The following is a 24,099-nucleotide window of genomic DNA, read 5'->3' as shown; positions in this document are numbered from 1 at the left end:
TTTCTTAAGAAAGCTGTAAACCAACGTGATATTTAATCTTGGTGTGATTGAGTCACCCGAAAGTGTCAACGTTTGTCCACTCAGAGGAAGGACACTTCATTAAAAGGCAATTTCGAGTCATTATTTTCTCAGGATGAAATTTAAAACACTTTGTTGCTTCCCCAAGATTTGACATCAATGCGTCTCTGTGGACGGCTGACAAGTTAGAGATGTCTAAAATACAGCCTATTGGGCCACATCCGGTAGCTATTAATTTGTCTATCATGTTTATATGAGCTACGACCGATAGCTGTGTCGTATCTTTCCATCGCTTCGTCCTAATCAGTGTTTCGTCTCCCATCCAGGCTCCATCACCTGCCTTTTTACAAATTACCAAAAGCAGTAGGAGGTTTTTGGTTTACGCTCGTCAGGCTGCTGAGCTGCCGCTTGGATTTGTGGGTCCAAATTGTTTTGGTCGTGAATTTGATTTGTTCAAAAAGTGCTCCAGATGTATTTTACTGCTGTTGGTGCGCGTGTGAATCAGTTTGATGTCCTCTAAACTGTTGCACAGCTCTCCGGCGGTCGAACATTTTCACTTTGATCGCAAACACAGGTGCACATTTAATCTCCACCCTGTAGCACTGGTTGTGTTGAATTCCTCTCTCTTTGTCCACCACACACACACACACACACACACACACACACACACACACACACACACTAAAGGTCTCTCTTTACACAACCGCACGCTTTGAAGATCAGAGTCCACTGCCAATGTCTCCTCATCTTCAAACGCCTCGGATCAAATCAGCTTTTATACCAACCGGTGCCCTCCTAACAAGATCATCAGCCATGTCACTTATCCAAAAAAAAAAAAACACTCTCAGCTTCCATCAGTGAATTTTCATCAGTGCCTTTTTAGGTCAGAAGTTGTTTTTTTTTTTCCTGAAGTAGATAATTGCCCTCCATCAAAGACGTCTTCTTTTAAGATCCTCACAGAAAACTCTGCCCTAATTAAGACCAGAGCGTCGGAGCAGCAGGAGCTGTCAACCTGGAGTATGACTGCTGACCGCTGGATTCCCTAATTGCCCCGGTTTCGATATCCAGTCTCTCCTCCTCTTCTCCTCGTCTTCATTAGTTCCCAGCTTACATCCTACTTCGGCTCTCCCTAATGACTGGTCAAACGTGCATGCCAGAGAAATAGCTCTAAACAAGCCCTCCTCCATCGACTCTGCCCCGCAGCGCTCAAACTGCCCCGGTCTCTGTTTTGGGCGCTCATCAGCACAATAGAAGCAGGTTTGCTTTTTTTTCCTCTGAACGCCTTTTTACCGCCATAACTGAATTTGCTGTTTTCCTTTTCTGCCGTCGCCCGCAGCTGTTGAGCTTTTACTCTAATTGGTAACTGCAGTCGCGCCTCCCCTCACGTCCGCTCCTCCTTCGCCGCTACTGACTCTAATTGGTGTTTTGTTTCCTCTGTTCGCTGATGCTCCGTTCATTCACTCTTTCGCCGTCGCTATCCGTGTAAAATTACATCCTTTCTCCTTCCATGTCTGCCCTCCTCAACGTCTCCTTTTAATCATCTCATATCATAAATTGCACATTTTGGCTCCCGCAGCAGGAACCGTCTTTGAAATTAGCTCATTTTAAGTGCGGTTTTGTTGCCCATTATCAGATTTTAGAGGTTTTCGAATGGCTTTTTCGCGCCGCCTATTTTACTGAAATAATACAGTAGCATTGAAGATTCACATTCGAGCAATCCAAGTGAGATTCCTTTTAACTTTATCCTCAAACTGCTGCCCTCACATGACTGTGTGTCGCTTATTTTGTTTGGGGAGATTTTCTTTTTTTTTTTTGCCCTCACATGACTGTGTGTCGCTTATTTTGTTTGGGGAGATTTTCTTTTTTTTCTTTTTTTTTTTTTAAAGTTGTTTCTGCAGCCGTGCTTGCTGTTTAGCATTTCTTAGCCTTGCTCGTGGAACAGCTCCAGGGATGGCAGAATCATTTTGTCGGTTGGTGTTTTCGTCTGAAAGTTATTTAGGGAAATGTTTCAGCAGCTACTTTTTCATGTTCCCCTCCGGAAAAATTCTCACAACTTTAGTGATCTTTTTCCTGTAGCAGCTTTGATAAAAAAAAAAAAAAATGATTGCAGTTTGTCATATATTTGGTTTATGACCAAATGTCTCATTAAGTATTTCCGTCAGCCCCAACGGTACTTTGGTTTATTGCTAATTAACACAAATCCACTAAAACTATGCCAGTGCCAATGTTAGAACTGGTCGGTCTAGTTGTTAACATGTCCATATGGTGTTTTTTTTTTTTATTATTGGAAAACAAATCCTGAGAGAAACAACCAGGCAGGAGTATTTCCACCTTAAAACTGCAGTGTACTGATGATAGTCTCAGAAACACAGATTCAGACTCCCAGGGTTTCATATGTAACAAACAAATCCTGTAAACTTGCAGGGTGGAGCTTCTGTATATTTTTTTTTCAAAATCGGTGTCCATTTCGAACATGTGTGGTTGAATTACTCCAATATTACAACATGTGTAGAATAGTTTTACAGTGTGCTGGTGTGCTTGAGCTGCAGAGGCGGGGCCTTCATAGATCGTCACATAGAGGAATCAACAGTGTAGAGTTATATCAAAGCCAATTTAAGGCAGGAAATAGTTATTGTCATGGGAAAAAAAACCTTCTAAATATGCATCTTTAATACACAGAGATGAGTTAAATCAGTGACTGCAGAGGGACTTTAAACATTACACTTACAGACCACCAGCATGTTTGCATTGCCGTTGTGTGCACGTTATATCAAATAGAAGCAACACAAGGCCTTGAACTCTACTCTCAGGTGCAGATCATGCTCTATGCAAATACACAAGCACACAGATCGATTCTATACGTCATGTCATGCATTCAGGAGAGTCTCGGCTGAAAATTCAGGCCCGCGTCAGTTGCATTAAGAATCTGCCTGAGCGTTGCATCCAGGCGCTGTAGCATGAAGCAAAAGGGGAAAAGGTGTGAGGCGTTTCATTTCCGTCATGACAACCAGCTCCAGGGCACTCCTCGTGAACCCTCCGTCCGGCTTTTGTGAGCGAGGCTGGACATCACGTCTACTACGTTGTCCAGTAAACGCACATATTCCAGCACAGGCTAATTTTTGGTTAGCGTTTTGCATATAAAGAGCTTATAAAATACAACACATTGCTATAGAGTTTGTGATCCCAGTAGAAACAGCATTGTCTAATTGTGTCTCCTTGTTGTGTCTGAGTTCTACCTAAAAGACATATTTCCCTTCTCAACATCTTTGGATCACCAGAGAAGTAAAACTCTCCTGTATTTCACAAATGAAGGCAACGTTTAAGGAGAATCTGACCAACTCATTCAAATGTTGGTGTTTTTTCTTCTCTCTTATTAATCATCTCATAATGCCTCAGATTACGATGAGCTTTGGGAGGTGTGCGACCCCTGTGTCTATAATCACTGAATCAAAATATCTACCTGCACATAAAGCAGTTGAAAGTAGCTCCAGCTCGAGCAGCGACGTCGGTAAAATGCTGCTCACACACTGATGCAACAGAATCAATAATGTAATCCATCAGAATAAGTCAGAAAAAGTCACAGGGGCTGATTTACTGCAAAACGAGAACCTTAACTTTTTAAGTCAGTTTAATTGACAATACAGCTCTACTTATAACGAATTAGTCGAATTTAAATGCAGGAGGTGCTGAAGTATTTTAAGATTGTGGTATTGGTGCTTTTACTCGTGTAGCGTATATTCTGCTTATGTATGCTTTATGTATGCTTCGGCATCAAGGGAAGTTTTTAAAAAGCCTCGGTTATGCTTTTTGTCTTAAATAATGCACATCTAGCAAAACAATCTTTACTGCAAACCCACACAAAGAACCACACAAAACACCAGCCACATGCAGTATTCAGTAATAAAACAGAATTTTCCACTGTTGCTCCTGCAGCAAAGTACATGAAAGAATGTGAATGCAGTCAGTAATGAATATGAGGTAAAATCTACGCATGTACGCAACACAAAAAATATACAAATGTAAGGAAACACAATGCATGTTTGTACACCAAATACAAGGACACACGAATCCTACATGACAAAACGTGATGGCAGGTGGCCAGTGGGCGGCAGAGATACGATTTAAAATGTGCAAATGAGGCATTGGGCATCTCTTTAAGGAAGTGTTTAAATTAAAGACAAGATAAACAGCATTGCACTTCCTAATTTGTTGCACATATGGAAAAAAAGGAACAACTGTAAAGTGGCCGAGCTTATTTAAATGTAGTTGTTAGTTGTGCATAAATTAGTCATTGCAGACAAAGTAGTTTTGGATTTTTGGGTAAAATGAGCTGATTAATTAAAATCTTACAAACAGAAATCATGCTTTGGCTCAACAAAAACAGTCAATGCAACAGTTTGCATCAGTATTTTTGAGTTACGACAACTTCTAATAAAATTATGTTCAACCAACAAACTACATTGAATTGGTAGAATTAAGCTTTTCCTCCACAATCAAAGGTATTTTTAACTATTTAATGACCGGCAGCATAAACACAAGTTTAAAGGTTGAAAACTTAACAGAAAAATCTGCAAGTGTTCTGCACTGAAGACAGGTAATTAAGTTGAAAAACATTTAAAAAATGAAGCTGCTCCAATTAAATTTTCTTCTGCAGTTTTTAGCTTTTTCACATTTTTTTTGAAAAGAATTAATTCATTACCTGATATTTAAATCTTGCAAACAACACATTTGAGTTTAAATTACACACAATATTAAGTTAATGCAACTACTGACATTATTAGATCAACTCATCAAAATAATGTTTAGACTTTAAATACATTTAGTTGTTTTTTTTAATATCTTGTAACCATGCGTTTAAAGAAGTGGTGGGAACAGGTCCCTTGATTACTCTTTTAAGGTGCAAGTTCTGGTGGAGGCAGTGAAAAATGACAACCTCAGATTGGTTTGGCATTTGCTGCCTCTATAATGTGTTCCTCAGCATCTTTAAGGTCTTATTTTAAAAATTTTGAACCGCTGTAGGCTGTTTTATTAATGAGCCACAGAAGATAAAAGCTGCCTTCAGCTACCCTACATGTAATGTAATTATATGTATGCTGAGGTCAGAATCTCTTCTCTTTTCTTTTTTTGAGAAACTTTCAAGAGCATTTTCGCCTCCAGCTACCATTAATGTGTGAGTGTGGCTGAAGCCCTCCCTCTGAGGAGCCTATAGAAAACAAAGGCATCTTTGATGAGCCTAAAGGTCAGCCCAGAGGAGGCTCAGAACGCTCCGCTCTGTTGTTGTGGCATCTCGGGTGCGATAGCAGACAGCCAGACAGCATCCCGCTGCGTTGGATGATTGCCGCCTCTCAATGCTCACATTTACCGGCCATATCCTCCATTTCGCATCCTTGAAGACCCGACATCCTCGCTAAGCCCTCGCTCGATCCCCCCTTCCCACCATATTCACCCACATAAAATCAATAACACTCGAATGCTATTTCTCCGCTCGTAGGGGGTTTGGCATACGTCAGGCGTAATGGTTCACTGCAGTGTAAGTATGTCTTTTCCTCGGGGGAACAAGCTGAGTTGGGGAAGGAGGAGGGGGAGGAATTAAAGCTGATTTCATGCCCCCTTAAGAACCATGTGAGTTTTAACCACCAATTATTGCCTGTGTTACCCATGGGCAGTGAAGGGCTGTGAGCGCTGACCACGAAGCCAATCAGGGCTGCACAGGCTTTTTCAGCTACAATCACACACTAACAATAGGCCTGCGTGATTATATGAGTCCTTTATGGCTTTTATCCTTCCCTGTTGTTTAATTAAGCGCTCTTGTACACAGCTTCCAAATGCCACTCAATAATACCATCCGCCTGACTCACACATGACGTCCCAAACAGCCCTAATATCACTGTGAACACATTTTCAACGGCGAGCGTCACGTTTGTTCTGTTTTTGAATCGACGGTCGAACGCTGCCTCAGTTTCCCCGAACGCCCACCCATCTAATCTCCCTCTGCCTTCAAGGATGCCGCCTCTCCAGGTGGTCTGACACCGAGCCGCCTCTTTCCTTCTTGCCCCTCCGCCGTCTCTCAAGGTTAATCCGCCCAGCTCTGACAGCCATGTTTTCTCCGGGTCAGGAAGTCAGGCAGGGGTGAGCGGCGGCCAGGCAGTGACGGCTCCTGCAGCCCCGTGAAGGACAGTCTGGGCGGATGCAGACGAGGGCTGAGATGCCGACGGAATGAGGAAGCAGAAGGAGGGTCGGCCCGAGCTGTCTGGGCCGTCGCTGAGATGTGACTGGCTGTTGTCTCTCTGCGTGTTGTTGTTTTCATACCTTTACTAGGCCACTGCAAAAAACGATGGATGGGCTCAGTGAAACCAGGGCAGCCTCCTGGTGAGGGCCACAAGTGGGACAAGGTTAATGTCATCCCTGTAAGGCTGAAAACCCGCCATACAATGAAGAGCTAATTCGTTATCCTCTGAGGTCATTTTAAATGGAATAATATCCACAACATAGATACAGCATTGTCTCTATGGTGTATGTAAACAGCTTGAACCAACAACTATCTGGAGTAAATTAATCTGTTTAATGACTGACAGGAAATTAATCCTCATTTTAGTCCATTTAAGTAAAATTATCTGGACCCAAATATGATGATTTTTTTGAGTTTTGCTATGAGCTCAATTTGAATTTGACGATTAATCAAATATGATTTTGAATCATTGTGTGCCAATTAGTTATAAAAAATAGGGCACAATACTCTGTAACTGTAACATATAAAATCAGTGAGTGATTAAAATCTGCAGAGGTTGTCGAGACACAAAGTTTAAAATGGGAATGTTTGCTGTATTCTTTGTTAAGTTAAAGTACAAAACTATTTTCAGCAAAATGGATAAAAGTAAGAGTTCTTGTTACCAAAAAAAAAGGGGAAAAAACACTTATTTAAGGCTTATTTATTATGATATGACATGATTTGATTACACAGATGCATCAGTGTGGAACAAGTTTTAACTACTTCTTACAGTTTAGTAGTTTAGCTCCAAAGGGTCAGCAGATAAATTTCAGGGGTTGTGAGATGATTAATGGGAGAGGAAAGATAAAAGAAGTATGTAAGTCTAGCCACACAAATGTGTACTAATGTGTGTTCTCTAATCTTCTATGTTGTATCATTTTACTTCTTCACCACTACATTTTTTATTTAAAGGAGATCTATTCTGCTTTTTTTTTGACAAATGTATACATGACATTACAATGTTGGATATTTGTTTTGTTCACGTGCAATTTAAATAATGAGATAAACCAATGCTAAAATAATCCCTGTGAGAAAAACTGCTTTGAAAAGATGTTTTTAAAAAGATTATTGTTCCTTCGTCCCGAGCAGACGTTCTCTTGTCACAGATTTCGTCATATCTCATCCAGCGCATGAAGCCAAATTAATACTTCTTGGTTAATTTGAAAAGTCTACTTGAGCAGTGTTGAAGACATTTAATGTACTCCAGCATACAGATGATCAATGGTGTGGGGATGCTATACAGTCTATACCATACCAGACGCATAGAGAGAAAATATGTTCTATACAGCTTCTGATTGAACAAGTAAATCCACCATCATGTCACACAATAACCGGGTAATGGGCATAATGTGAACTGAACAGAGACATCCTGCTGTGTTCTTTGTAGCTGTGGATGTTCATGCCGTCCACGCTCAGATTCCAGATTGGATTAGTGCTTGACGTGTACAATATACGTAAGAAGCTGCAATTTCCAATCAGTAAATAGAATGCATGTTACTAAGTGGATTTATAGGCTGCTGTTGGAACTTCTATATTGGTAAGAAGTGTACACGCTGCTCACGTGTAGACTGTGCTGCAGGCTTCCCAGAAGTCGACCAATGAGAGTAAAGTGGGCTTTGGGAGGGCCTTAAAGAGCGAAAACAACTTGTTTCAGAGCATGAACTGAGAGCTTTATTGAACTGTGAACCACAGTAACTCTACAGCAAAGCTATTGTTGCTAAGTCCCAAAATCAAAATATATAGCTGGAAATGAGCATTATGGGTTCTCTTTCAATGAAATCATCTCAGACGTTTAGAGGTAAACTGTAAACAGCTAATTTATGTCTAAAGCATGACAAGGGGCAGCTCCACCGCTTTTAGGGAAAATGTTTGGGGTCAGTCTTTGACACAGACTGTATAAAAGATGGACGTAGCAACCGGCCCTGAAAAATGAAGCCAACCCGGAAGTGTCAAAAACCTGCAATATCACTACGTCCACTAGCTGCTGGCTCCAGAAAGCCCTGGCTCCCATAGACTGGAATTGGAAAAGAATGATTACAGATCTACCGCATTCCTACAGCTCAGGATGTTTTTCTTACTAGTTTTCATGGTCAAGTCCAGAGATCAGGTGGCCAATCTAAAAAAATAACTCAATACTGAATTTTTAAAAAATCGTCAACATTTTGCGGGGCAAGGGGCGTGGCTGGCTTGATTGACAGTCGGCAGCGACCATACAGATGAAGTGAGCAGAAGGTGGTAAATGTGGGCGGGCAGAGAGGGCCCGCCTCTCAATCCGTCTGACCAATCGCTGCTCCTATGGCTCCGCCCCCCTCCCACGATTTTTGCGTCACTGGCTCCAAACATCCAAGATGTCAACCAGGAAGTAGCAAAACCCTGGCTTCATTTTCTCAGTGCAGAAACCAACGGGTGACGTCACGGAAGCTACGTCCATCTTTTATACAGTCTATGGTCTATGCATTTTACAACATTACACTTTTGATGTTAAATATTAATCCAACCAGTATGTGTAGAGGGTGGATAAATGCAGTGAAGTCAAATAAAAGAAAGCATATAAATTGCTCTTAATAGCAAGCATCTGTTGGATTAAACGACTTTCCACTGCACCCTAAAGACTCACACAGTAAGTGTCGGTGGAGCCACTCCTCCCAACTCCCAAATCCATTTCTAACTGGAGATGACTCACTTTAGGAAGAACAGTGGAGTGAGATGGCTTGACTGAGAATTTACCTCCTGGAATTGTTTAGTCTTCCCTTGAATTTTCTCAAATAAGAAAAATGGCTTCTTGGAAAATTCAGAAGCACTTTTGGAGGAGTTCAACTGCTTTTTATAGCACAGCAGAGAAAACGTTTCCTGAATCTCTTCTATTTTTTTACTTTCCAGTAAGACAAAAGCGCCCAAGAGTAATAGGAATCCATTATTTATTCTGGATATTCACTGGAGTTGCATTATTGATCACAGCTTTGATCAGGTTGCTGCAGCAGACATTGATGAAACACACATTTTTTTTTTATTTTCTTTTTTAGATTAAATGTAGAAAATCTTTTAATTATGATGAAAGGTATTTTGCTCACTAATGAAGAACAAAGCATGCAGTTTGAAATACATAAATGATAAATGTGTCTTGGATTATAAACCATTTATTGCATAAATTACGAATCACAGCACAACATTCAGTGGGGGTTTTTTCGAGGAAAAATTCAATTCGAATGAAACTTGGAGTCAGCCGCCGCCGCTCGCGTCCGCATCTTGAGGTAAAGCACAGTTTACGTTGACTCTATCGCCTCAACCCAAACCACCACATTGGACAGGTCACATAATTCCGGCTGAAATGGAGAGCCTTGTCCAGACCATCCAGCCTATTTCTCGGTAATAGCCTGACCAAGCTCCCTGAAGGGGCCAATTCTAGCCAGCAAGGCCCACTTAAATTCTCCGCGAGACAGAGGAAGAGAGAATAAGGTCTGTGAAGCCACTTAAAAGCCCCTGAGTAAAAATGGGATTTCTGACCTGCTCCACTGGTGTTGCAGCTCTACAGCCAGATTGGCTGTCAAGGCGCTGCCAGGTGGGAGAGGGAAGGGCAGGGGGAGATGGGAGGAATGGATGGATGCTGCTGCTGCTGCTGCTGCTGCTGCTGGTGAGGATGTAGACCACCAGGACCTCATTAGCTCAACATTTCGTCAAACGCTGTGACACCAGGGTGGCTCTCACTGCCTCCATGTGTCTCCTTCTCTTTCGCCATCCTTTCCGTTATCATGTCCTTCTGTAGTCTCCTTTTATTTCCCACCTTTTTTTCCATCTCCTCTTCCTGCACCTTAAGGTCTCATTAACCAGATGAGCCTGTTCTGCTGCTAATCTGCCGCTAAGTCAAAGTCAGCCGATAGACCACGATAAAGACGGATGTAACTCCACAGCCTACGAACACCAAGCTCCAAACATTTGTTCTTATTAATGCCGAGATAATGCAAATTTGTTATGGCTTTAAGAATGTAAATAACTGCCACATTTCTGCCAGAGTGATTTTTCAGGCCACATTACATGCCTCTGCAGGGTCTGGTTTGCATATCATTGATTTTCATTGCGGGGTCCGTGTGGAAAGTCCAGGACACACCCCCCCCATTCACACATGCAAAGTACATGTGCAGCAGCGTCGCACACGCCCACCAACAACATGTAGAACAGCTTATCATACATAAGTAGGTCTGTGTTAATGATTTATGTGCATGCTGTGCAGAAAAACAGGCCGCACGCTTTATGAACATTACAAGTACTAATGCGAGAGCCGGCGTCGTCTCAAACCGAGACTGGATGTGGTTTCAGACGTCACATTATGTTTGTAATTATGGTCGTAAATGTAGCTTAGAAACAACAAATTAGCATGTTGCATTCGGTGGTGCACGACAAGGACTTTGAGTTATTATTAAATCTGGCTGCGCCGCTGCAACTAATGATTATTTTTATCAGTTAATTTAGTTAATCTGATGTTTATCTTCTTGCTTAATCATGTTGGCTTGTAAAATAGCCAAATAGTCCAAGTAGACAAGATATTCAATTTATTATCATGTTGAAGCCTTTAGAAGACACGCAAATTAAAAAAATAAAATTAAAATCTGGAGCCATCTTTTGAAATAACATTTGCTTCAAAATGAGACATAATTGGTTCACTGAATATCAAAATTAATTTCAAGTCATAATTTTCTCAACCAGTTTTTTCAGCTCAGCTCAGATTTTTTTATTTATTCATTTTGTGTGTGCAGCAGTGTTTGTTTCATCCTCAGTTTTTAACTTTATTTTTTTTAACAATGATGTTAAAAAGGGAGAGAGAGAGAGAGAGAGAGAGATGTGACAGCTCAAACAAAAAACTGGAGGCCACAGTGAATTAACATTTCAAGATAAGCAAAACAAAACGTAAAAAAAAAACCTCTAGTAATGAAAAGAAGCAAGTATGTTAGTACTATACCCATGTGCCCACATGCTGCATGCATTACGCTACAAACAATTATGAACAAAAGCTTAGATACGCTTGTAAAGACCATGTACATCATGGCGGTCTTGAATTTTCAATGACTCCCATAACTATAATTTTCTATGGTGAAATCACTGAAACAATCATCTGTGAATTTATTATAAATATTCTGGAAATGTGACAAAATCTTCTGGGCCAAAAGTATACAAACAGCAACTTGAATTGCAAGTTAATCAGTCGTGTTAATCAAATTATCTTCTTGGCATGGCCTCTTAACATCTTGTGAGAACATTGACTACAGCTGCAGACGTCTCTGTGCTGATTCAAATAGGGCCCATTTGATTCACATTCATCAGACTCGGCCACAAACACTGTGGTGGTAAAGTCTGAGAAGCTCAGCAAAGGCCTGAAAAAGCAAATCATTGACTTGAAAAGGTCAGGAAAGCCATTCTGAGCTATTTCAGAGCAGCTACAGATCCCAAATCCACTGTGCATCAATTGTTTGTAAATGTAAAGTATATGGTACAGTTGTGTAGCCACAATTAATCACCAAAAAAACAGGTTTGCAATGAATTCGAAGATGCTGGAAGGAAGTCAGTGTCCACATTCGAGTACGTTTTACATCGCCATGAGCTGAGAAGGAAGCTCCACCCAGAAAATGTCTTCTGTGGTCAGATAAAACAAGAACTTAACTTTTTGGCCACAATCACCAGAAATATGTTTGGAGGAGAGAAGGTGAGATCTTTAACCCCAACAACAACAAGCATGGTGGTGGCAGTATTATGCTGTGGGGCTGTTCTGCTGCCAGCGGAACTGGTGCTTTACAGAAATAGTGGAAATGGAATAATGAAGATGGAGGATTACCTCCACATTGTTCAGGAAAACCTAAAATCAGCAGCCAGAAGGTTGGATCTTGAACACAGTTGGGTGTTTCAACAAGATAATGACCTCAAACACACATCAAAAGCAGTAAAGAAATGGTTAAATCAGGCTAGAATCGGGCCGCCGCTATAGCTCACCTGGTTGAGCTGGTGACCCATGTATAGGGGCTGTAGTCCCCGATGCAGCGGCCATGGGCTCCAATCCCGCTCATGGCCCTTTGCTGCAACCCTTCCCCCACTTTCCTGTCTCTCCTTTGACTATCCTATCTAATGAAAAGGCCAAAAAAATAAATAAAAATTAGGCTAGAATTAAAGGTTTGGACTGGTCTCCCCAGAATCTGGACTTAAACCCCATTAAGAACTATGGACTGTGATGAAGAAACAAGTCTGTGTGAGAAAGAAAACAAATTTAGTTAAACTGCATTTAAAAACACCAGAAGCTTGTGGACAGCTACCAAAAGCAAGGAGACACTTAACCAAATATTAGCGTTGCTGCATGTATATTTTGGACCCAGGAGATTTTGTCGTATTTCCAAAACACCTATAATAAATCTATGAAAGAACCAAAATGCACAACAGTTTTTTTCAGATGCATGTGTTTCAATGACTCCATCATTGAAAATTCAGAGCCTGGGAGTCATAACACACATGGTCCTGACAAGTAAACTTTTGTTTACAACTGTCCATGACGCGTCCCTGTTCAGGTGGGAACAATCTCTGCTCTGTTTCCTCCTGATGATTTGTCAGCAACCATCAGCGTTTTGTGGGAGTGCATGCTGTTAATCCAAATGTTTGTCAAGTGCACTGGATTGTATTGTCAGTAAGTTTCAAGAGTTTCCTGTGTCAAATATATTTTGTGCTAAATACCGAAGAGGTTCATATTCAATAAGCATTCCGCATGAATTTTATGCATCAGAGTGGCGGTTTTTGGAGGTAAACACACATTCCACTGCTGTGTGCGAGTGAGAGAAAGATTTAAGGTGAATCCTTTGTAAGACCCCGGGGTTTCTAGCAATCTCAAAGCAATATGACAAGCTACATATACCCAGGAGGCTCTGTTGCTACCCATTTGTCAACAAAGCATTTTCTGCCTCAAACACACAGTGAAGCTTTTTACCAAAGTTCCCCTAGGTGTGCATTTCTGTACGCTTTGCATATTTCTGTATAAACCACGGCTAAACAGAACTTCAGAGCATTTTTGACTTATGGAAAAAAAAAAAAAAAAAAAAAAGGTTTTGTAGACCGTCAAACAAATACGGTGCAAAACTAACAGAAAAATTCTGCTGCTGTGCTGCGAGTGCATCCACAGGGAGATGAGCACACCAAATATTTTGATGCACAGCAGGTATTTATAAGAGAAAGTTTATTCCTTTCTCTGTTTACTTCATTCCTGTTTCTCTTGTTTCTACCAATCAGCCTCTCAAGATGCACTGCCACACCTGCGCCCTGGTCACCAGCTCCGGTCACCTCATCGGAGGCGGCCGAGGCGAAGAGATCGACCGGGCCGAGTGCGTCATCCGGATGAACGATGCCCCCACCGCCAGGGGTTACGCCCGCGACGTCGGCCGCCGCACCTCCCTGAGAGTCATCGCTCACTCCAGCATGCAGCGAGTCCTGAGGAGTCGCCACGAGCTGCTCAACGCCAGCCAGGACACGGTGTTCATCTTCTGGGGACCCAGCAACTACATGAGGCGCGATGGGAAGGGCCTGGTGTACAACAACCTGCGTCTGATGAACCAGGTGCTGCCCAAACTCAAAGTCTACATCATCTCCTGGCAGAAAATGCTGCAGTTTGATGAGCTCTTCAAGAAGGAGACGGGCAAGGACAGGTGAGGACGCCACTACTCTGTTTTCGACTATGAGCCATGTAGCCAGAATAATTACTAATAATTGTAATAGTCAATCAATAGAAGATTTATTGTTGTTTTATCAAGTTTTAGTTTTATGAAGCAACTACTCCAAGTATTTATTAATTTAAATGTGATGATTTGCTGCTTTGCAAATTGAGGATCTTTAGGTTTTGCATGGTTCATGTGACAAATTTGCAATTTGACAACATCCCCTGAGGTTCTGGGAAATTGCGATGGACAATTTTCACAATTTTCTTACATTTTTATTGACTGAACAATTAATTAAGTGGGACATAGAAGTCAATAAAGAAAATAATGTTTACTGAGAGTCTCAAATTGACATTATAATGCAGCGATGCACCTCCTCATTCTGTAAGATTTATGTCCAAGTGAGAAACACTTCCTGTTCAGCACCATTACATTCTTCTGGTTTTTGGTATTTGTGGTTGAGGATTAGATGAAAATGTCCCCTTTCAAACAGCTGCAAGTGAAGGAGATACAATATTTGGAATTAGAAAACTAGTGAAGTAAAATCTGGTTCCATGTTTTTAAGTGGTCATAACAGAGCAGCATTTAATAACTGCTGCAAATGAATGACTTCTTGGTCTTTCTTCTCACAGAGAACTAACACACAACATGTGAGGGTTTTTTTTTTTTCAAACACGAAACAATAGTCTGCAGTCATACCGAAGGGAAACAAAGAAATATTTCCAGCTTCGATCACTTCTATTAATGCTGCATGCAATAATACACCTTCGTCTGACCTTCGGGGCGACGCTGAGAACAAAACGGGGGCTGCAGCTTACTTCATAGCCTTTTACTGTGCAAACATTTCAATGCTACTGTGTCTCCGTCAGAGCCAGAAGGTTCATCTCATTTCACTAATTTTAGCCTCCTTGTCTCCTCCGTCCTCCTGCCTGTCACCCAGAAATCAATCTTTGTGTGGCGCCACAAAGGACGCCTCGATTCCTAAAATGCACCTCGAAGAGAGAAGAAGGTTTATTAGAGGAGATAGAAGCGAGGATGCACAGGTGTAGCATCAGTGTGCCCTCGGTGAAGTCTTCTTTTTTTTGTGCCTGTGTCAGATCTAGCATTGAAACGTCGCACTAATAACTTCATCCTTGCAAGTTAGACAGTGTGCAGGAGTCTGATTGGAACTTTTGAATAAAACTCGTCCTTCTCTTACACACCTGCCTCATAAAATAGATCCGCAAAGTTTCCTTTGGTTTAATTCTGCACTTGTGACATAAAAGATTCACGACACACAGCTGAAATATACAAACTATGTCTGGAGCAAGACTGACGAATGTGTGTCTATAATATGTATCACGTATAATAATGTACGTCATAAGACTCTTTTATACTAAAAATGTACGACATCATCACATTCAATCTTCCACGTTGTGATTGAATTGTAAGTAAATATATCCTGTAAATTATCACCAGCACTGTTCTGCTCATCTAATCATAAAATACACTGTTAGGTTATAACAAGACAATGTACAGATGTTCCAGCTGTGTCACACGTCACAGTTAAATGATGCTGCTTTGAAACAACAGCTCAGAGGTGAGGATTTATTTTAAATACCTGTTTGCCCCGACTCTCCTTATGTCTCTTCCTCGCCTCCTCTGCTCTGACCTTTGGGGGGAGGAATTAAGATACGATTAGAGGAGTTGGTACAAGATGGTACAAGAGATGAGGGGCTAGCAGGTATATTTCACCAAAACCACATTTGGCATTATTGGTTGAATCAAGTTTCAGATCTATTGGATGATGAATCCACGGTTGGGAGTTGCCATATAGTCAGCCAGCCCACACACTGTGGTTGTATCCATACTAACATACTGTATAATATGCTAGGAGAAGATACCTGGTATTTCAACAAGAATGTCCAGACGTTTTACAACATCTGGCCTGATTTTGATGTATGCAAGACTACATGCTTTCTGGCCATTCTGACACGCAATCCTCTGCACAGTTACATCACAGATGTTGCCGTGTCGTACTTGAGTAAAAAAACAAGTTGGAGCCTATTTTGCTTTACAGATTACGTCGGTCAAAGTTCATTATTGTGAAGAAATATTCTGTGCCAGTTGTATGTGTGCTGCATGAAACAGAATGTACGTCATGAGGGCAACTGCAGTTCGTCTTTAAACCAAAAAGAAAAATGACAGAAACAAAGAATCCAGCCTTTGTCAGAAACACAACAACACAGGCCTCTATTAAAGCTACTGAGATAGAGGTATAAAACAATAAAAAAAAAACTATGAGAACATACTTCTGTCAAAGGTGACAAACCAGAGGAAACACGACAAATCAAGGAATTCGTCGTGTCAGCGACAAAACAAACTTCTCTCAAAGTTACAAGGATAAAGGTGCAGAAGTAGAGCTTTAAACATCTGTCAAGTGTGACAACTCAGAGGAAACATGACAAATTCAGTTTTGGCATTTTGGCATTTTACATTAATGCCAAAGAGCTTCACTGCGTTTGAAGTATGGATCCAAAAAGCCTTTCTGCGGAGTTGTTGACTTTTTCTACATCCCACAACGTCGATGATGCTGCAGAGCCGTGTTTAGCCTCCAAATAATGTTGGGCAATAACATAACCCGTGTTTTGTGTACATGTTGCAGTCCCGTGTTTGAATATGTAAATCTTTAAAGCTCTCATACACCAGACCACAGGGACATTTCAGCATGTACACAACATGTGTGCTACTGCAGTTGATGACGGAGTTAATTTTTGCCTGTATGTGGATGCGTAAAGACGTCTGAAAAACCTGTATGTCCACTTGGAGACAGTGTTTGGTGGTTTTTCCGGTGCGAGAATGAACCACATTTCTCTCAGGTTGCGGCAACATTTAAATGTGATCATTGGAGGTGAAGAGCTGATGCTATTCAGAGATGTTAAATGGTATTTTTGACCCGACCTGCTAGAGGAGAACGCTCAGGGGAGAAAGTGATCTGTGGGGAAGCACTGTGGGTCGAGTTTTCTTAAATAACAGGGATTCCCTCCCCGTGTGAAGGGTAGCGCAGTCTTTTTATTTTACCAAAGTAAAAGGTTCATAGCTTCTTATGATTGTACATCTACAGAAAAATCAGTAATGTTTTAGCTAAAATTTAGGAGATCTGACCACAATTTGAATGCATATTAATAATTACACTACCTACATGCTTTGCGACACACACATCAGCCACAACATTAAAACCACCCTAATATTGTGTAGCTCAGGGATCTCCAACTCTGGTCCTCGTGAGCTACTGTCCTGCAGGTTTTAGACGTTACTGCAACACACCTGACTCACATGAACAGACTTGTGTAGAACTTGACAACAAGCTGCTGGAGATCCATTAATGTGAGTCAGGTGTGTTGCAATAACATCTAAATCCTGCAGGACAGGAGCTCACGAGGACCGGAGTTGGAGATCCCTGGTGTAGCTCCTTCTTGTAGTGGGTGTCCTGTGTTGTCTGGCATCAGGACGTTGGCAGTGGATTGTTTGTTCCTGCTGGGTGCCTTGTGGATTGGGCTCGTTCTGGAGTTGGATGGACACCTCAGGATCTTTGTTGTGTTCCTCTTGCTGCTCCTGAGCGGTTTTTGTGTGTTGTGATCGCTGAGGGAGGGTTGCTGCCATCTGGAAGCGCTGTTGCCATGTGGGCAGGTGTGCTCGGTCTAGAACAATGTTCAGGTGGGCGGTACGTGTTAAAGTAACATCCACATGATGGCCCAGCAGAACATTGCATTGTAATGAGATAATTCACATTATTTTCTCCACCTGTGAGTGTTTCTGTGAAAACAAATTCAACCAGGAGCTCTTAGGTTTCTCATTTATTGTCTAGTTTTTATGTGCATGTATCTTCGTTGTTGGGGAACTATTATTTATATACTTAGTTATGGAAGAGTTACCTCAGGGGTAAAAAAAGATTAAAGTCTGAGACCAACCAGAGAAGATATGTTTACGCCCCTGAATGGTTTTTGATTTAGGAAAGATGGACTCAAACATGGTACCATAAGGTCTAAACTTAGAGCCTATTTAGAACGAGCCACTAGGAAAAGAGTTTAAATGCTGTTGCATTTGTACTTCCTCTTTGGGGGAGAGAGGAGTGAGGCTGTAATGATGCATTTCCATTCTCTACACTGTAAACAATATTAAATATGCGGACAAGCCAGCAGTTTGTTTGTTGTTTTATTCAAGGTTAGAACTCAGGTGTAAAATGCCCCCAACAGGTTTTAATGTTGTGGCTGATGCGCTCTGTTCAACTTCTGTTCTCTCACCCTTCTTCAGCCACCTTAGGAATGATATTATACAGTAACTATATATATATATTTTTTTACTGTTTTCCAGATGTTTTTGTTTATTCATATACCTCATGAAAATCATCAGGCTGAGACATTAAACCAGGTAGATAAGCCAGTGTGTTGAGCACAGGTTAACACTTAACAGTTGCAGGAAGTCCCAAAATTAAAGATACAAGAGTTGGAATGTAGAGTTGTTTAAAAGTTAACAGTGTCATAAACACATGAAGGTGTCTCCAGCCTCAGATGTCGGGTTTTTTCTGCAACTAGTTGAATGCATCACAGAGGAAACTATTTGAAAGTGTTGAAAAACTGATGCAAGTGACAGGAAAAAAAACCAACCTCTGTTTGTCGTGTCCAAATGGCTCAGTAGACTCTGAGTTTCAGCTTCTGCAAGACTTTGTTTGAAGCTGAACGGCGTTAAAAGACTCGGTTTTAATGAGTCCAAGCTGAGCTCTCTGTCCTGTGGCCATTAATATTTAATGGAAAGCCGACCACACACAAACACAGAGTCTGTTTGTGTCTCGCTCTCTCTGTCTGCGTCTTTGTCTGCGGTGTCACTGGAGATGGAATCGGACTTCAGCTTAAGATAGATGCTGGGGGGGAAGGAGGGTGGTGGAATTACCGAGTAGAGGATTTAGGCTCAGACATCCATCCTTCAGAATCTGCGCCTCAGAAAATGTTTACAGGGAGCGAGCGGCTTCTGTTGCTGTTCCTATTTACTGTTTCTCGTCCTTTGTAGCATCAGGCATTAACATCTGTGAGGCTTATTTGAGGTCATTTCTGCTGTGCGAAGTGTGAAAGCAGAAAGAGATACAGCCCTTAAAGTGTGTGTTATATCTTCCTAATGCTTGAGATAAGCTTGAAGGAAGCGACTGACGTGCTGCACGTTTATGAAACAACAATGTTTTAACAAATTTAGAAAACGAAGCCGGTTGTTTTTGTAGGAACTCGGAGCCTGTGAAAGTGGAATTAATGGCAGGATTTTTGGGTAGTCGACTGTGCAATCGGCAACACTGCAAGCTTGTAATTGTAATTATGGGTTATGCCATTTTAGTAAAGGTAATTAAGATGGTGTGGGATGATGCCACATCCGCCCATTTTAATAACACCGGCAGAGGAGCGGTGAAAAACAGGTGTCCCTCTGCATCCTTTGTGTTAAATTGCCAAGCTAGAGTGAGCCTCAACTGGTGATTAAAGGCAAATTAGCTTTTGAAATAATCATTTTTCTCCCCCCCTCTCCGGTGTTTTATGTTCGTCTGATGCTCGATCATAATCGCTGACGGCTCCACTGTGGTTTCTGTTGGTCACATTTTGGGACGAGTTGTGGTGCAGTTTGTCAGAAAGAAACGTTTGGTGGTTTGAGATCATTCAGTTATCAAAAAAATATCACAGATTTGATCCTTTGAACAACTTTGTCATTTAAAAATCCACCAAATGTTGACACAAACACCAGGCCAACTAAAGCCTTGGCAGCCCTTAAAAAAAAAAAATGCTACGGTGAGAAAATGTCACAAAGAGGAAAAGGGAAGAACCACAGCTGGCCAGATGTGCAGCAGAGAGCAATGCAACAGCTGCACAAGTGGATTCACAACAGGTTGAAATGGATCCAGACCGGAACCGGACCTCCTCGTTGACGATTAGAAACGCATGTCTCCAAATCAGAGCCAGTACTTTGCTAGATTTAAACCTCAAAGGCTTAACAGTAAAAAATCTCCCTGCTAAATGAGAAGAATAGGACACATTTAGTGAGAAACCCCCTCCTACTTACAACAGATTGCAAAACTAACCTTTAAAGGCCATGCGCACGCCCACATGCTTTCACTTAGTTTGGCTGCTATGACTTTTGTTCGGGTCGAACGTGGGCAAACCTGAGCCGGGACATACGAAATGTCACCGGACTCCTTAAAGTATAATAATAAAAATGACAAAGGTGTAATTTGTCACACAAACACAGAGTGTCTTTCCATTCATGTGCACATTTTCAATTTGCAGTAAAAAGAAAAATGCAGCAATGGCAACAGAACAAATGGAAAAATGGACAAATGAATCACATCCGTGTGGCCTGATGAGGAGACTCTGATGTTCCTCAGAGTAATCAAACAAACTTTAGGTTTTCATTTCAGGTTTGACATTGTGTTTGCTTCCTCAATATTAATTAAAGACAGGATTTTCACCAAATTACTGAAATAACTCTGTTTGGAAAAATGAATCATTCTGGAATGAGATTTTGTGGGTAAAAACCTTTGACTGTAAAGACTTTTTTAAGTTTGGAACCTTTCTTATGTGGTGAAACACATTAGCTTTTACTTTGGATGACATTCAGATGCAGATGAGTTGCTGTTTACATTCATCATACAAACTTTTGTGGTGCTTGTTTTAACCGATCAGACAAATGAGTTGTGTTGCCTCATGTACTGGCAAAAATTGCGTAACATAGCTGACTAAGTAGTTGACATCATCCTTTCTATAGCCAAAATATTTCTATGGATGCATAATTATGTTAAAAAAAAAAGCTAATTATTATTGTTTCAACTAATATTAGGATCACAATCAGCCTGTTTATCACAATTATTCATTCGCTACGTTGCTACTTTCCTCTAATGTCCAAATCTTGACATCAAAACATGACCTAAAAGAAGGTTCTTCTTCTTCACCTGAGCTTTTAGTGCATCTCACACAGGAAAAATATAAAAAGAATTGTATCTACATTCCCTCACTTACTAAATATCTGTTTATCAACGGAAACAACAATTTACCAATGTTCCCTAAACGCCTCATATGCAGGTTACAGTAGGTGTTAGCTCGGCTGCTGTGCACAGAGAAGCCTCTAGTCTCCACCATAGACTGTATAAAAGATGGACGTAGCTACCGTGACGTCACCCGTTGGTTTCTGCACTGAGAAAATGAAGCCAGGGTTTTGCTACTTCCTGGTTGACGTCTTGGATTTTTGGAGCCAGTGACGCAAAAATCGTGGGAGGGGGGCGGAGCCATAGGAGCAGTGATTGGTCAGACGGATTGAGAGGCGGGCCCTCTCTGCCCGCCCACATTTACCGCCTTCTGCTCGGTTCGTCTGTATGGTCGCTGCCGACTGTCAATCAAGCCAGCCACGCCCCTTGCCCCGCAAAATTTTGACGATTTACAAAAAATTCAGTATTGATTTATTTTCAGATTGGCCACCTGATCTCTGGACTTGACCATGAAAACTAATAAGAAAAAAATCCTGAGCTGGAGGAATGCGGTATTTCATGATCTGTGATCACTTCTTTTCCAATTCATTTCTACGGGAGCCAGGACTTTGTGGAGCCAGCAGCTTGTGGAATTAGTGATATTGCAGGTTTTTGACACTTCCGGGTTGGCTTCATTTTTCAGGGCCGGTTGCTACGTCCATCTTTTATACAGTCTATGGTCTCCACTCAGTTACTGCAGACCAAAATGTGACTTAAATGACTTTGAAATGATTGAAAAAAGGTGTTCTAATGTCAGATTTACCCAAGCTGGAACAAAATTATGTAATCTACATGAGTTGTTTTCTATCAGTGGAGCATTTTAAGCCTCAACATCACAGTCAAGCACGTTCATTTAATTATGAAAAAACGATATTATGATTGTGAATAATAATCTCATAATGGTGCAGCCCCACCACTGACATTTTTTTTTTTGCTGTGCACATGTGGAGGCTGCATGTCAACAAACGCTGAGCTTTGTAAATGAAGTTAAGAAAAAAACTCAGTATATCCAAGAACGCTTAAATTGGAGAACACGATGTTCTATCAGTTCTCTTGGAGATTAGGCATGAAAAATGAAAACTCTCTAAGTTTTCTTTGTGCATTCGGTAACAAAGAAGCAACAGCCTGATATGTTCGACTTAATTTGCCTTCCTTCACATTGCATTTCCTGCAGTGTGCCTGCGCTTCGTGCACACGTCGGTGTTGATGCTGAAGCTACATATTGTGCACCTGGATTCACACATGACAGCAGTGGAAGGAAACACGCTCAGTTTTGCTGATATTCTTGAATTTCCGTTCTAATGTGCACATTTACATTCGGATGGAAATTGTTACTACGGTCTGCCGAAGCCCACACAGCCTTGAAAAGGCGTCCGATCAGATAATATGAGTGCAGTCACCTGTGTAGGTGGACCAGAGGTGTGAAGGGCAAAGCAGGCACGAGGATTTAACCTGCCCGTGCTCAGCTCCGTCTCCTCGCCTTTTTTTTTTTTTTTAATGATAAAGTGCAAAAGCGAAGACTTACATGTTCTAATTTTTTTCCTGAAGATTAATCCAAGTAGCAATTAACGGGATGAAATGAACAGCAAGTTGCCTGCAGGCATCTTAAGGACAAAAATGTAAAAAAAAAATGGAGGCAGTAAGTAAAGTTTGCTTCTTGAAGAGAAGGAACATGAGAAAAGACGTAATGAGGCGAAACTAGCAGGAAAAATATTCATGGAAAGAGGTCGCCAACAATAGAAACGCTGCCTTTATTATTCCTGCTATTTCACCCCAGAGGAATGCAAAAAAAAAAAGGCGATGCAAAAGAAACTGTGATCAGACAGAAGTGCCGTGGAAGTCAAGTAGATACAGATGGGACTGGAATAGGAGCTTAAATTAGTAATCAACCCCGACGACCTGCAATCACTGCGGTTACTCAGGTCAGAGGATATAAACCTTCATGTCTGCTGGTTAAAACTAAAAGCAGAAAAAAAAGCTCAAATATTTTTACACTCGTGTGTCAGCCTCGTCCTCACAAATGCACCCTAAGATAACGAAAGTGTTTTAACTTGAACTAATTACAATTGATTTCACCTTCATGTGACCTTCAGAGACGAGATGCAACAGCTAAAGCCCAAAGAGCAGAACATGTCTCCGATCAGCTCCTCGTTTAATTACTCTAATCCCTTATTTAATGACATTTTTTCGTAAATAATCTCCTGTTTTTTTTTAACATATTCTAATAGAATAAGGTTTTACAACTCAGGGATCAACACACAATTCAGCTCCCCATTAAATGAATACTTTTGCGAGCTTTACAATACCAAACTGTGTAAACACGACAAGCAGCATCGCCCTCCTTCACAGAGATAAATCCGTCATCCCGCTCGCAGCTTGCCTCCAGTCCTTTTTTTTTTTTTTTGTAAAAGACAAGCCATTGAAACCAAGAGCTTGACATTTCACACCACATTATTCATCAGCATGTTCATAAACAAGGAAATGAGGAAGACTTCTTAAGTGAGATTAGCTGCATGCCTCCTGACTAAGACCTGCATGCATCCGCCACAGATTGCTTGATGACAAAATGCTGTGCTTTGAACTCTGAAAGTTTTCTAATATGCAAAAAGGAAGACGGCGTCTGAGGGAACGGGGCTGCTGTTATATTAAAGCCTGGTGGCCGTGTTTGCATATCACAACAAATCAACATGTTCCAGACAACCTGGGTCCTGTCTTAATTAAATGAAAATGAGAAGTCTGTGCTTCGGCTGCGATAGCATCACTTTGGGTCGACGATGTTGTTTGCCGCGCGGACACAGTCTAATAAAAAAAAAAAAAAAAGGAGGGGAGGGAGTCGGACAAAAGTGCAGTGTCACAATTCATCATAGTGTCACTCAGCCGGTGCAGACTGATTGATTCAGGAGGTTTGCCTTGTTTGGCGACACAGTAAAACAACAGGAGCTGATCATTTGTAGGCGCATTTCTGCACAAACACGAGGCTGTATTGGATCGGGTGGAAATAGAGGAGGGAGGTTGTTGTTTGCTTGATCTGCAGAAGGAGAAGAAAACTAAGGCTGGGTCTTAAATCACTATTTACCGTAGTTGTAGTGCATGTTTACACT

General features: G+C 41.3%; 1 protein-coding gene across 1 annotated transcript in view; it reads left to right on the top strand.

Moving 5' to 3' along the window:
• st6galnac5a (ST6 (alpha-N-acetyl-neuraminyl-2,3-beta-galactosyl-1,3)-N-acetylgalactosaminide alpha-2,6-sialyltransferase 5a) overlaps positions 1-24,099 on the top strand; it is a 68,979-nt gene that overhangs the window by 29,172 nt on the left and 15,708 nt on the right. The window contains exon 3 of the mRNA XM_008299481.1: positions 13,544-13,956. Within this exon, the coding sequence (XP_008297703.1) occupies positions 13,544-13,956 (413 nt within the window). The remainder of the gene's footprint in view (positions 1-13,543; positions 13,957-24,099) is intronic.

Source organism: Stegastes partitus, unplaced genomic scaffold (genome assembly GCF_000690725.1).
Source record: "Stegastes partitus isolate 25-593 unplaced genomic scaffold, Stegastes_partitus-1.0.2 Scaffold1422, whole genome shotgun sequence".
Taxonomy (NCBI): Eukaryota; Metazoa; Chordata; class Actinopteri; family Pomacentridae; genus Stegastes; species Stegastes partitus.
The sequence above is the reverse complement of the archived record's forward strand: the minus strand, read 5'-3'. Positions and strand labels throughout refer to the sequence as shown.